Source organism: Oncorhynchus tshawytscha, linkage group LG01 (genome assembly GCF_018296145.1).
Source record: "Oncorhynchus tshawytscha isolate Ot180627B linkage group LG01, Otsh_v2.0, whole genome shotgun sequence".
Taxonomy (NCBI): Eukaryota; Metazoa; Chordata; class Actinopteri; order Salmoniformes; family Salmonidae; genus Oncorhynchus; species Oncorhynchus tshawytscha.
In genome coordinates, this window is record NC_056429.1 from 30976900 (window position 1) to 30989968 (window position 13069).

At 42.3% G+C, this 13069-nt stretch overlaps 1 protein-coding gene across 3 annotated transcripts in view; it reads right to left on the reverse strand.

Annotated features, from left to right (window-relative positions):
* LOC112249405 (carboxyl-terminal PDZ ligand of neuronal nitric oxide synthase protein) overlaps positions 1–13069 on the reverse strand; it is a 239935-nt gene that overhangs the window by 87942 nt on the left and 138924 nt on the right. For all 3 annotated transcript variants that reach the window (XM_024419268.2, XM_024419262.2, XM_024419273.2), the window contains 2 exons: positions 6108–6216; positions 2431–2575 (listed from right to left, as the gene is read on the reverse strand). In XM_024419268.2, coding sequence (XP_024275036.2) covers positions 2431–2575; positions 6108–6216 — 254 coding nt within the window. The remainder of the gene's footprint in view (positions 1–2430; positions 2576–6107; positions 6217–13069) is intronic.

The following is a 13069-nucleotide window of genomic DNA, read 5'->3' on the forward strand; positions in this document are numbered from 1 at the left end:
AGTATTCGGCCCCCTTGAACTTTGCGACCTTTTGCCACATTTCAGGCTTCAAACATAAAGATATAAAACTGTATTTTTTTGTGAAGAATCAACAACAAGTGGGACACAATCATGAAGTGGAACGACATTTATTGGATATTTCAAACTTTTTTAACAAATCAAAAACGGAAAAATTGGGCGTGCAAAATTATTCAGCCCCCTTAAGTTAATACATTGTAGCGCCACCTTTTGCTGTGATTACAGCTGTAAGTCGCTTGGGGTATGTCTCTATCAGTTTTGCACATCGAGAGACTGAATTTTTTTCCCATTCCTCCTTGCAAAACAGCTCGAGCTCAGTGAGGTTGGATGGAGAGCATTTGTGAACAGCAGTTTTCAGTTCTTTCCACAGATTCTCGATTGGATTCAGGTCTGGACTTTGACTTGGCCATTCTAACACCTGGATATGTTTATTTTTGAACCCTTCCATTGTAGATTTTGCTTTATGTTTTGGATCATTGTCTTGTTGGAAGACAAATCTCCGTCCCAGTCTCAGGTCTTTTGCAGACTCCATCAGGTTTTCTTCCAGAATGGTCCTGTATTTGGCTCCATCCATCTTCCCATCAATTTTAACCATCTTCCCTGTCCCTGCTGAAGAAAAGCAGGCCCAAACCATGATGCTGCCACCACCATGTTTGACAGTGGGGATGGTGTGTTCAGGGTGATGAGCTGTGTTGCTTTTACGCCAAACATCACGTTTTGCATTGTTGCCAAAAAGTTCAATTTTGGTTTCATCTGACCAGAGCACCTTCTTCCACATGTTTGGTGTGTCTCCCAGGTGGCTTGTGGCAAACTTTAAATGACACTTTTTATGGATATCTTTAAGAAATGGCTTTCTTCTTGCCACTCTTCCATAAAGGCCAGATTTGTGCAATATACGACTGATTGTTGTCCTATGGACAGAGTCTCCCACCTCAGCTGTAGATCTCTGCAGTTCATCCAGAGTGATCATGGGCCTCTTGGCTGCATCTCTCATCAGTCTTCTCCTTGTATGAGCTGAAAGTTTAGAGGGACGGCCAGGTCTTGGTAGATTTGCAGTGGTCTGATACTCCTTCCATTTCAATATTATCGCTTGCACAGTACTCCTTGGGATGTTTAAAGCTTGGGAAATCTTTTTGTATCCAAATCCGGCTTTAAACTTCTTCACAACAGTATCTCGGACCTGCCTGGTGTGTTCCTTGTTCTTCATGATGCTCTCTGCGCTTTTAACGGACCTCTGAGACTATCACAGTGCAGGTGCATTTATACAGAGACTTGATTACACACAGGTGGATTGTATTTATCATCATTAGTCATTTAGGTCAACATTGGATCATTCAGAGATCCTCACTGAACTTTTGGAGAGAGTTTGCTGCACTGAAAGTAAAGGGGCTGAATAATTTTGCACGCCCAATTTTTCCGTTTTTGATTTGTTAAAAAAGTTTGAAATATCCAATAAATGTCGTTCCACTTCATGATTGTGTCCCACTTGTTGTTGATTCTTCACAAAAAAAAATCATTTTTTATATCTTTGTGTTTGAAGCCTGAAATGTGGCAAAAGGTCGCAAAGTTCAAGGGGGCCGAATACTTTCGCAAGGCACTGTATATGCAGGCCTACCCTGAGAGTACTTGATTCAGTGTATCATGCAGCCCTCAGGTTCATTACAAAACAGAAACGTCTAACACATCATTGTGATCTCTACAGTGCTGTTGGCTGGTCGTCATTGACCTTGCGTAGGCTTAAACACTGGTATACACTGATTTATAAGGCCATTTTGGGCAAAATGCCATTTTATCTCTGTTCTTTTTTAGTCAGGTCAGTAAATAAATATCAATTACGGTCCCATTCTGATTTGCTTCTAACAGTACCAAAAATTAGAACAGGTCATGGTAGAAATAGTTTTAGTTACTTAGCACCATGGTCCTGGAATTCTCTCCTGAACATTTTAAAATGTGGTGATCTAGTTTCATTGGTGGAGTTTAAACACTTGATTGATATATATATCATAGAAGAGTGTAATTGTTTTTAGGCCAGCTGTTTTTAGTCAAGAGGTTTGTGTTTTTAATGTAATATGTAATTGTTGTACTGTATGTGTGTTTATAGTTTTGTTTAATGTTGTGTTAGTGTATGTAAGTTGTTTTGTCTGAAACGTTGTTCCCCCTGCTGCTATGGGACCAGGTCTCTCTTGGAAAAGAGATATTATCTCAATGAGAACCTGTATAAATAAAGATAAAATAAAAAAATCTGCCTATGAAAGGGCCCTGTAGTTACTGGAGCCAGAGTCATCCCACCACTATTCTGTTCTGTTCCATAGCCACAGTCTCTCTATTAGACTGAATCATCTGTGACACTATCCCCTCAATTAGCATCTTACACTCAATCAGGAATGTGTTTGTGTGTGTGTGTGTTTGTACCTGAGAGTGTGGACTCCTCGTTGCAGGTCTTGTCACTGTCTGCGTCCTCCTGTCCATCTGCGTTCTGGTGTGTGTGTTGCAAGCTGAGTTTGTGACACACCTCGAACGCCTGGCCCACCGTCCGCACAATACGCATGGCCTGGGACTGGAGAGAGGAGGAGTTGGGAGAGAGAAAGACCAAGAGAGAGAACATGACAATATAAAATCCATGTACACGAACAACAAGTGCGCAGTCAAAATTGGCAAAAAACGTTGAAATACATTTCCACGGGTCAGTGGGGTGAGACAGGGATGCAGCTTGATCCCCACTCTCTTGAACATATACATCAACAAATTGGCTAGGGCAGTAGAACAGTCTGCAGCACCCGGCCTCACCCTGCCAGAATCTGAAGTCAAATATCTACTGTTTGCTGGTGCTTCTATCCCCAACCAACGAGGGACTACAAGCAGCACCTAGATCTTCTGCTTAGATTCGGTCAGACCTGGGCCCTGACAGTAAATCTCAGTAAGACGAAAATAATAGTGTTCCAAAAAAGGTCCAGTTGCCAGGACCACAAATACAATTCCATCTAGACACTGTTGCCCTTGAGCACACAAAAAACTAAACCTTCCTAGGCCTAAACATCAGCACCACAGATAACTTTCACAATGCTGTGAATGTAAAATGTAAAACAAGAAATAATGCATGCAGAGCAGAATTAGGCAGATACCAGCTAATTATCAAAATCCAGAAAAGAGACGTTATATTCTACTACCGTCTAAAAGGAAGCGATTCCCAAACTTTCCATAACAAAGCCATTACCTACAGCGAGATTAACCTAGAGAAGATTCACTTAAGCAAGCTGGCCCTGGGGCTCTGTTCACAAACACAAACAGACCCACAGAGACCCAGGACAGCAACAGCAACACAATTAGACCCAACCAAATCATGAAAAAACAAAAAGATAATTACTTGACAGATTGGAAAGAATTTACAAAAAAAAAAACAGAGCAAACTGGAACGATATTTTGACCTAAACAGACAGTACACAGTGGAAGAAAGCCTGACCACTGTGACTGACCCAAAATTAAGGAAAGCTTTGACTATTTACAGACTCCGTGAGCATAGCCTTGCCATGGAGTCGGGCCGCTATACATAAAGAGTGCTGACATGCAACTAACCATAGACAATACCAAAACCCCATAGATATACAAAAAAACCTAGACAACACAAAAACACACATACTACCCTCGTCACACCCTGACCTAACCAAAATAATAAAGAAAACAAAGATAACTAAGGTCAGGGCGTGACAGGTCATAGATACTTTTGTACCTAAATCCGCCAGCATCTTCACAAGGTCCTCTGCTGCTGTTCTGGGATTGATTTATACTTTTTGCACCAAAGCATGTTCATCTCTAGGAGATAGAATGCGTCTCCTTCCTGAGCGGTATGACTGCTGTGTGGTCCCATGGTGTTTATACTTGCGTACTATTGTTTGTACAGATGAATGTGGTACCTTCAGGCATTTGGAAATTGCTTCCAAGGATGAATCAGACTTGTGGAGGTCTACAATTTTTTTTCTGAGGTCTTGACTAATTTCTTTGGATTTTCCCATGATGTCAAGCAAAGAGGCACTGAGTTTGAAGGTAGGCCTTGAAATACATCCACAGGTACACCTCCAATTGACTCAAATGATGTCAATTAGCCTATCAGAAACTCTAAAGCCATGACATCATTTTCTGGAATGTTCCAAGCTGTTTACAGGCACAGTCAACTTCGTGTATGTAAACTTCTGACCCACTGGAATTGTGATACAGTGTATTATAAGTGAAATAATCTCTCTGTAAACAATTGTTGGAAAAATGACTTGTGTCATGCACAAAGTAGGTGTAGACTATGTTTCACAGAGTCGTGGCTGAATGACGTTAAGAATATACAGCTGGCGGGTTATACAATCTTACAGCAAGACAGAACATCAGCCTCTGGTAAGACATGGGATGGGGGCCTATGCATATTTGTAAACAATAGCTGGTGGACGATATCTAAGGAAGTCTCAACATTTTGCTTGCCTGATGTAGAGTATCTCATGATAAGCTGTAGACCACACTATCTATGTAGTGTAACGATTCTCCTCTTCTTCTGACGAGAAGTAAGAGAGGTCGGAGCAATGTGCAGCGTGGTAAGTGTCAATTTAAGTTTATTAAACTGAACACTAAAGAATAAAAAATAACAAAGTGAATGAACAAACGAAAACCGAAACAGTCCTGAAATGTGAAACAAATATTACAACAGGAAACAATCACCCACAACTCAAAAGTGAAACCAGGTTTCCTAAGTATGGTTCTCAATCAGAGGCAACTGTCATTCGTTGTCCCTGATTGGGGGCCCCTCAGGGGTGCGTGCTCAATCCCCTCCTGTACTCCCGGTTCACTCATGATTGCATGGCCAAGTACAACTCCAACACCATCATTAAGTTTGACTTGTGGTGTGTGGCTTTGTTCACTGTACATCTGTGAATTCCTTTAAAAGAGACAAATAACTTTAACTTCAGCTTGAAACCAAAAGTACTCCCTATTCACTCTGTCGCTCTCTTACACACATAATGGTTATATGACTCGTTACAGCATAGCTGTTAGAGTGGCTGGGTAGAGGTATGTAGTGTGCGTGTACTGGGAGGTTTTAATATGTCAGGATACTGTTTAATACGTGCAGGTGGTGTTTTGGTACAGTACAGCCATCGGCCTACAGCACTTTATTACAGACACCCTCCAATGCACATTGCTTTGTGTCTCTCCATGCTAGAGTGACTGTGGATTAGAACACACACTTTCGCTCTCTCCCTCTCTCTTACACAAGCACGCAGGCAGGAACGCATGTGCGCACACATACACACACACAAACACACACACACGCACACACACAAACACACACACCTACACACGCGCTCAGGAAAAGTGCTTTCCATCTCAATGGCCTCGGGCCAGAGCTGCCCAAGTGAATGTCAGTGTATTTCACTCCCCGATCTCCTAGGACTAAGACTTTGTGTGTGTGTGTGTGTGTGTGTGTGTGTGTGTGTGCGGCATAGTTGATAGGGGGAGGGAGCGTGTGAGAGGGTTGTACAGGGCTGCTGCTATAGCCCCGTACAAAATGTACTCACACCACTGTCCCATAGACCTGCAAGCTATGCTCCACCCACCGTATAACAGACGCCGCACTACCCACCTATGCACAGCCATGCCAGACCATGCTCTCACCCACCTAATCACTAGAACACGCTCCCTGGACAGAAACTTCCTAAAACTGCTGTCCATTAATGGAATAAACTTCCAGAGCACGTTATCGGTGACATCACAGTGGTATTCTGGCCATCAAATGCCGAGTGCATAGACACCTCCTGACCACACCACCATCCTGAAACACGAACCCACTGACCACTTCCCCCTGACCGCTGAGCTGCAGTGAACCATATGATAGGGCGAATGGATTTGACTTCATATTTGATTTGGCTATTGTTCACAATTCCAACCAATAATTAAAACAAATTAAAATACAGAGCTGGAGAGAAAGAGGGAGTGTGAATTTCTTTGCTACCTTTAGCAATCATGACTGGACATGGCTCAGTCATGTAAATGGTACTGTGTAAAACATTATCATGCAAGAGAGGAAAGAGAGATAAAGTGTGTGTCTATCTCACCTTCTTCTTGGACTTGAAGACATTACAGCGGAAGACGTTATTCTGTCCATCTCTGGCGATGTAGCTGAAGATCTTCAGGTCCTGGGAGTCATGAGATACATAGAAGATCCTACAGGACAGAAACAGAGGAACTAGATAAACAACCAAAAGTTACCCTAGTGCTGAACCCTAACTTAAAATATGTTTGTGTTACTCAACCTCTCACGTAAATCTCCCATTTACATCAATGAAAGACAGTGAGTAATCACAAACTAGCTATCACAGTTTTTACAGAATAACTAGAGTACCAAACAAGTGTAATATAATTGTGTTGAATTGAGACCAGAGGCTACTTACATCATGACATTTACACTATATATACAAAAGTATGTGGACACCCTTTCCAATTAGCGGAACCCTGATATTTCATCCACACCTGTTGCTGAGCACACAGCCATGCAATCTCCATAGACAAATATTGGCAGTAGAATGGCCTTACTGCAGAGCTCAGTGATTTTCAATGCGGCATCGTCATTGGATGCCACCTTTCCAACAAGTCAGTTAATCAAATTTCTGCCCTGCTAGAGCTGTACCGGTCAACTGTAAGCGCTGTTATTGTGAGGTGGAAATGTCTAGGAGCAACAATGGCTCAGCTGCAAAGTGGTAGGCCACACAAGATCACAGAACAGGACGGCTGAAGCGCATAGCGCGTAAAAATTGTCTGTCCTCGGTGGCAACACTCACTACCTCTGAAGTGGTGAATCACACTCTACCATCTGGCAGTCCGACGGACAAATCTGGGGTTGGCGGATGCCAGGTGTACGCTACCTGCCGCAATGCATTGTGCGAACTGTAAAGTTTGGTGGAGGAGGAATAATGGTCTGAGGCTGTATTCGTGGTTCGGTCTAGGCCCCTTAGTTCCAGTGGAGGGAAATCTTAACGCTACAGCATACAATGACATTCTAGACGATTCTGTGTGTCCAACATTGTGGCAACAGGTTGGGAAAGGCCCTTTCCTGTTTCAGCATGACAATGCCCTCATGCACAAAGCATACAGAAATGGTTTGTTGAGATCAGTCTGGAAAAACTTCACTGACCTGCACAGAGCCCTGATCTCAACCTCATCGAACACCGTTGGGATGAATTGGAAAGCCGACTGCGAGCCAGGCTTGTCGCCCAACATCAGTGCCTGACCTCACTATAATATTGTGACTGAATTGAAGCAAGTTCCAACATCTAGTGGAAAGCTTTCCCAGAAGAGTGGAGGCTGTTATAGCAGCAATGGGAGGACCAACTCCATATTAATGCCTATGATTTGGGAATGAGATATTCAACGAGATATTCAACTTTTGTAGTCATATACTGTATCTGTCTGATTCAACAACGACAGCCCAGTCAGACAGTCCCGTTCTATGTTTTTTTCCCCCTAATTGCTCTTTAAATGATAAACGTCAATGAGCCCAAGGTAGAAAACATCACACACATTATCACATACACGAACACCCCTTCTAGACAAATCAGAGGACAGCTCCCGCTGTGAGAGAAACTAAACACAACCTTTCAGAACTGTGTATGTCATGCCAGGGGCCTTGCTGATATCCCCTAACTTCTTGGTGGCTCCAGTTTGTTATTTCCCTGACTGCACTTCACTATGCCTCACCATGCAGACAGTGATGTAGGTCCTGGTGTGGTGAATAGCACAGAGAGTGCAACAAAGACCAGGACAGCCAAAGCTATCCGGGATGACTCACACCAACAAACACAAACACACACACACACACAGGCTTGGGTGGTATACCGTATACCGAGGTATTTGGAAAAAGTCATGGGATATATTTTTAATATTGTCAATACCGTTGAAACTATGTATATGTAAACGTGAATCATTGTCCAGACAGATTCGACTGTAATTAGCGCAGACAGCAGAGGAAAGATGGCAGCCAACATAGAGCATATCAGCATCATGATCTCTTAGCATTCATTACAGGATATGACTATAACCACAGACAGACAACACTGTGAGTGTCACAACATCTTACAGACAGGATATTACAACTTGTTTTAACCTGTTCTTATCCTCTGGAAAAGCATAAAATCAAATCATAAAAGATTCAAGTGAACTTTTACTACATAGTTGGTTACAATATCTAAAGTGTAGAAGAACATCATGAAAGATGGATGTGAACTAAAGTTAAAAATGGTTGTTTTGGTCTCACAAGATAACATGTGAATGTAAATACGTTTCACATCTGGTGATGGGGTCCGAGTCAGCCCACAGTCAGACTCCATACGCTGGCAGTGGAGCATAAACTACTGTAGTGCTCTTACTTTAAAACACCTAAGAATATCTGTTTTTAAACTTATGCTCTTAGTGCAGAATGGCTATAAATATCTGCTTGTTTTTGTTTGTCTGCGTAGGATTTGTGCTATGAATATCTGCGCTTAAGGCCTGCTTTGTTTTGATCACTCTGACCTGTACAGAATATATTTTGTTTATACACACACACACACACACACACACACACACACACACACACACACACACACACACACACACACACACACACACACACACACACACACACACACACACACACACACACACACACACACACACACACACACACACACACACACACACACACACACACACACACACACACACACACACACACACACACACACACACACACACACCTCCCTCCATCCCGTGCACAGTCATGGAATATTATAGAGGCTTAGAAAAGTAAAGCCTGTTAAGTGACCCCTGTAGACAGATGGACACGACAGGAGTGAGGGAGAGAGCAAGTGTGTAGTACAGTACTGCTCTCACACTACTCCATCTCCGTGTCAAACACAAACAAAACCAGAGATAAACATACCCTGCAAGAACACATCTCTATCATCATCTATCATCCTCCTCTGTTTGCTGTCCTTCACTCTGAAGAGGCGGAGCCAGCGGTGGTGTGTGTGTGTGTACAATACAGCCCCCCATGCCTAATTGACTAGCAGCTTGTGTTGAGGTTTATACTGTATCCTGTCAGAGCTGGAATGAGCTGATAGTGACTCAATACACTTCATGGGGATAACAATTACAATGTGGGTGTGTGTGTGTGGAAGGTTATATTGAGCAGAATAACAGCTCAATGATGGCGCTCAACAGAGAAATGCATCATATTCCATTAAGCAACAACAAAGACAAACCTCCCACTGCACTAATTCATCCTCTGGGAGGCAAACACATGCTCACACAATATGGAGATGTTAGTAGAGTAATGTCATGTCATAGAGAGGACTGCTTGTAGGAGACATAACACTGCATAGCCCAGGGTTGGTCAGATTTAGGCTTTTGGTCCAGCAAATCAAAGCCCCTTCTCCCCATAGTCCTTATCATATTCTATTACATAGCTATTCTCAGATGTCTCAAATCTCTCCTCACATTGACTGATATCAGATGAAGGTTACATGGGCTATGGAGATCGCATAAAGCGCAACAACTTACGGTAAATTGTGTGTGTGTTTTCTGTGTGTGTTGGTGTATGTGTGGAGCTTGCCTAGTTAAATAAAGGTTCAATATTTTTATTTTTGTATGAATAAATAAAAAATGTGTGGAGCTCCCTTTTTCTCCTGCAACTCAACCACATGATTTCTGTCTGTCTGTCTGTCTGTCTGTCTGTCTGTCTGTCTGTCTGTCTGTCTGTCTGTCTGTCTGTCTGTCTGTCTGTCTGTCTGTCTGTCTGTCTGTCTGTCTGTCTGTCTGTCTGTCTGTCTGTCTGTCTGTCTGTCTGTCTGTCTGTCTGTCTGTCTGTCTGTCTGTCTGTCTCTGTCTGTCTGTCTGTCTGTCTGTCTGTCTGTCTGTCTGTCTGTCTGTCTGTCTGTCTGTCTGTCTGTCTGTCTAAAAAAGCCAGATAAAGAAGTAAGAAGATCAGATAAAGAGGAAAGGCCTTGTGTGGCACACATTAGATCCCCAAGCCTCTAGTCCCAAACCAGCTTCTGTAGATGAGACTGGCTTGCTCGCTGTAGAATGTGATCAGAGCTTTGAGAGTGACTCCAAGGTCATCCATGGAGCTCTGCTTATATGAGAGAGAGAGAGAGAGAGAGAGAGAGAATTGGCGCGGGCACTAGAAAAGTCTGCAGCACCCGGCCTCACCCTACTAGAATCCGAAGTCAAATGTCTACTGTTTGCTGATGATCTGGTGCTTCTGTCACCAACCAAGGAGGGTCTACAGCAGCACCTAGATCTTCTGCACAGATTCTGTTAGACCTGGGCCCTGACAGTAAATCTCAGTAAGACCAAAATAATGGTGTTCCAAAAAAGGTCCAGTCGCCAGGAACACAACTATAAATTCCATCTAGACACTGTTGCCCTAGAGCACACAAAAAACTATACATACCTCGGCCTAAACAACAGCGCCACAGGTAACTTCCACAAAGCTGTGAACGATCTGAGAGACAAGGCAAGGATGGCATTCTATGCCATCAAAAGGAACATCAATTTCAACATACCAATTAGGATCTGGCTAAAAATACTTGAATCAGTCATAGAGCCCATTGCCCTTTATGGTTGTGAGGTCTGGGGTCCGCTCACCAACCAAGAATTCACAAAATGGGACAAACACCACATTGAGACTCTGCATGCAGAATTCTGCAAAAATATCCTCTGTGTACAACGTAGAACATCAAATAATGCATGCAGAGCAGAATTAGGCCGATACCCACTAATGATCCAAATCCAGAAAAGAGCCGTTAAATTCTACAACCACAAAGCCATCACCTACACTGAGATGAACCTGGAGAAGAGTCCCCTAAGCAAGCTGGTCCTGGGGCTCTGTTCACAAATACACCCCACAGAGCTCCAGGACAATAGCACAATTAGACCCAACCAAATCATAAGAAAACAAAAAGATAATTACTTGACACATTGGAAAGAATTAACAAAAAAAACAGAGCAAACTAGAATGCTATTTGGCCTTAAACAGAGAGTACACAGTGGCAGAATAGCTGACCACTGTGACTGACCCAAACTTAAGGAAAGCTTTGACTATGTACAGACTCAGTGAGCATAGCCTTGCTATTGAGAAAGGCCGCCGTAGGCAGACATGGCTCTCAAGAGAAGACCGGCTATGTGCTCACTGCCCACAAAATGAGGTGGAAACTGAGCTGCACTTCCTAACCTCCTGCCCACTGTTTGACCATATTAGAGACACATATTTCCCTCAGATTACACAGATCAACAAAGAATTAAAAAACAAATCCAATTTTGATAAACTCCCATATCTACTGGTTGAAATTCCACAGTGTGCCATCACAGCAGCAAGATTTGTGACCTGTTACCACAAGAAAAGGGCAACCAGTGAAGAACAAACACCATTGTAAATACAACCCATATTTATGCTTATTTATTTTCCCTTGTGTACTTTAACCAATTGTACATTGTTACAACACTGTATATATATATATATATATATATATATGACATTTGTAATGTCTTTATTGTTTTGAAACTTCTGTATGTGTAATGTTTACTGTTCATTTTTATTGTTTATTTCACTTTTTATATTATCTACCTCACTTGCTTTGGCAATGTTAACACATGTTTCCCATGCCAATAAAACCCATTGAATTGGAGAGAGAGAGAGAGAGAGAGAGAGAGAGAGAGAGAGAGAGAGAGAGAGAGAGAGAGAGAGAGAGAGAGAGAGAGAGAGAGAGAGAGAGAGAGAGAGAGAGAGAGAGAGAGAGAGAGAGAGAGAGAGAGAGAGAGAGAGAGAGAGAGAGAGAGAGAGAGAGAGAGAAAGAGAAACAAACAAACACAGTACCTAACAACTTGTTGGTGCAGAGGCACTGACAAAGTTGATATATGTTCTGGGGCTATTCCATTCTGTGTAACAGAGATACCATAAATTATGTTAGGTAAGTAAAACTGGGATGTTAAGGTTCATGGACTCGTGGCATTTTTAGAGTTGATCAGTTTCAGGGATTTTCAGATATAACCACAGCCATATTTCACAGCTGTACTCTAGTAGCTGTGTGCTCCAAATGACACTTAAAATAAGATTTTCTCAAAAACCTTTGTATATTGTCCCATACGATAATCTATTATGATACTAGAATATATGTCTGCCAATAGCTACCACTGACTGACGGTTTTACTAGAGTACACTGTTACCACCCTCCATTATTGGCTTACACCATCTGTGTTCGCTGGGAGGTGAGAGTCTGGCTGCTTTACCCTGTCAGTGAAGATACAGTACTGTACTGTAGGGCTCTGGGCTGTGATAAGAGAGAGAGTGTATATAAATGAAGCAGACAGTTTGTTTGTCCAAGCAAGATTACACGGTGAGATTATCTTGATTAAATAATCATGGTGGCATTAAGATCACTGGAGCATCCTGTACACACACACATACACACATCCATCTCATTTCAGGAAACGCCTCAGTGAAAAGTGCCAGTATGTTTACCTTTCATCTCTGGACGCTTATAATGTATAAGCGCGAACACAGTTGGTATCGTAAGTATTCAACCCCCTTGGATTTCTTCGCATTTTATTGCGTTACAAAGCATTTAATTGTAATCTTTGGCAACCATCTACACAAAATACTCTGTAATGTCACAGTAGAAAACATTTAGACATTTCTTACAAATGTATGAAAAACGGAAAATGAAAAAAAGTTTTCACCCCCCTTGAGTCAATACAAGTGACTGAGCAGTTTCCTTCCTGTCCTGCAGCTCAGTTCAGAAGGACAACTGTATATTTGTTGTGTCTGTGTGGTTTAATACATAATCCACAGCATAATTATTAACCTGACCAGGCTTAATAAAGAGATATTCAATGTCTGATTTGTTATTGTTAGCCATCTACCAATCACTGTGCTTGAAATGCAATACTTGAAAGAGGGACAGATGTTGTATGTATGGGGGACAGATGTTGTATGTATGGAGGACAGATGTTGTATGTATGGGGGACAGATGTTGTATGTATG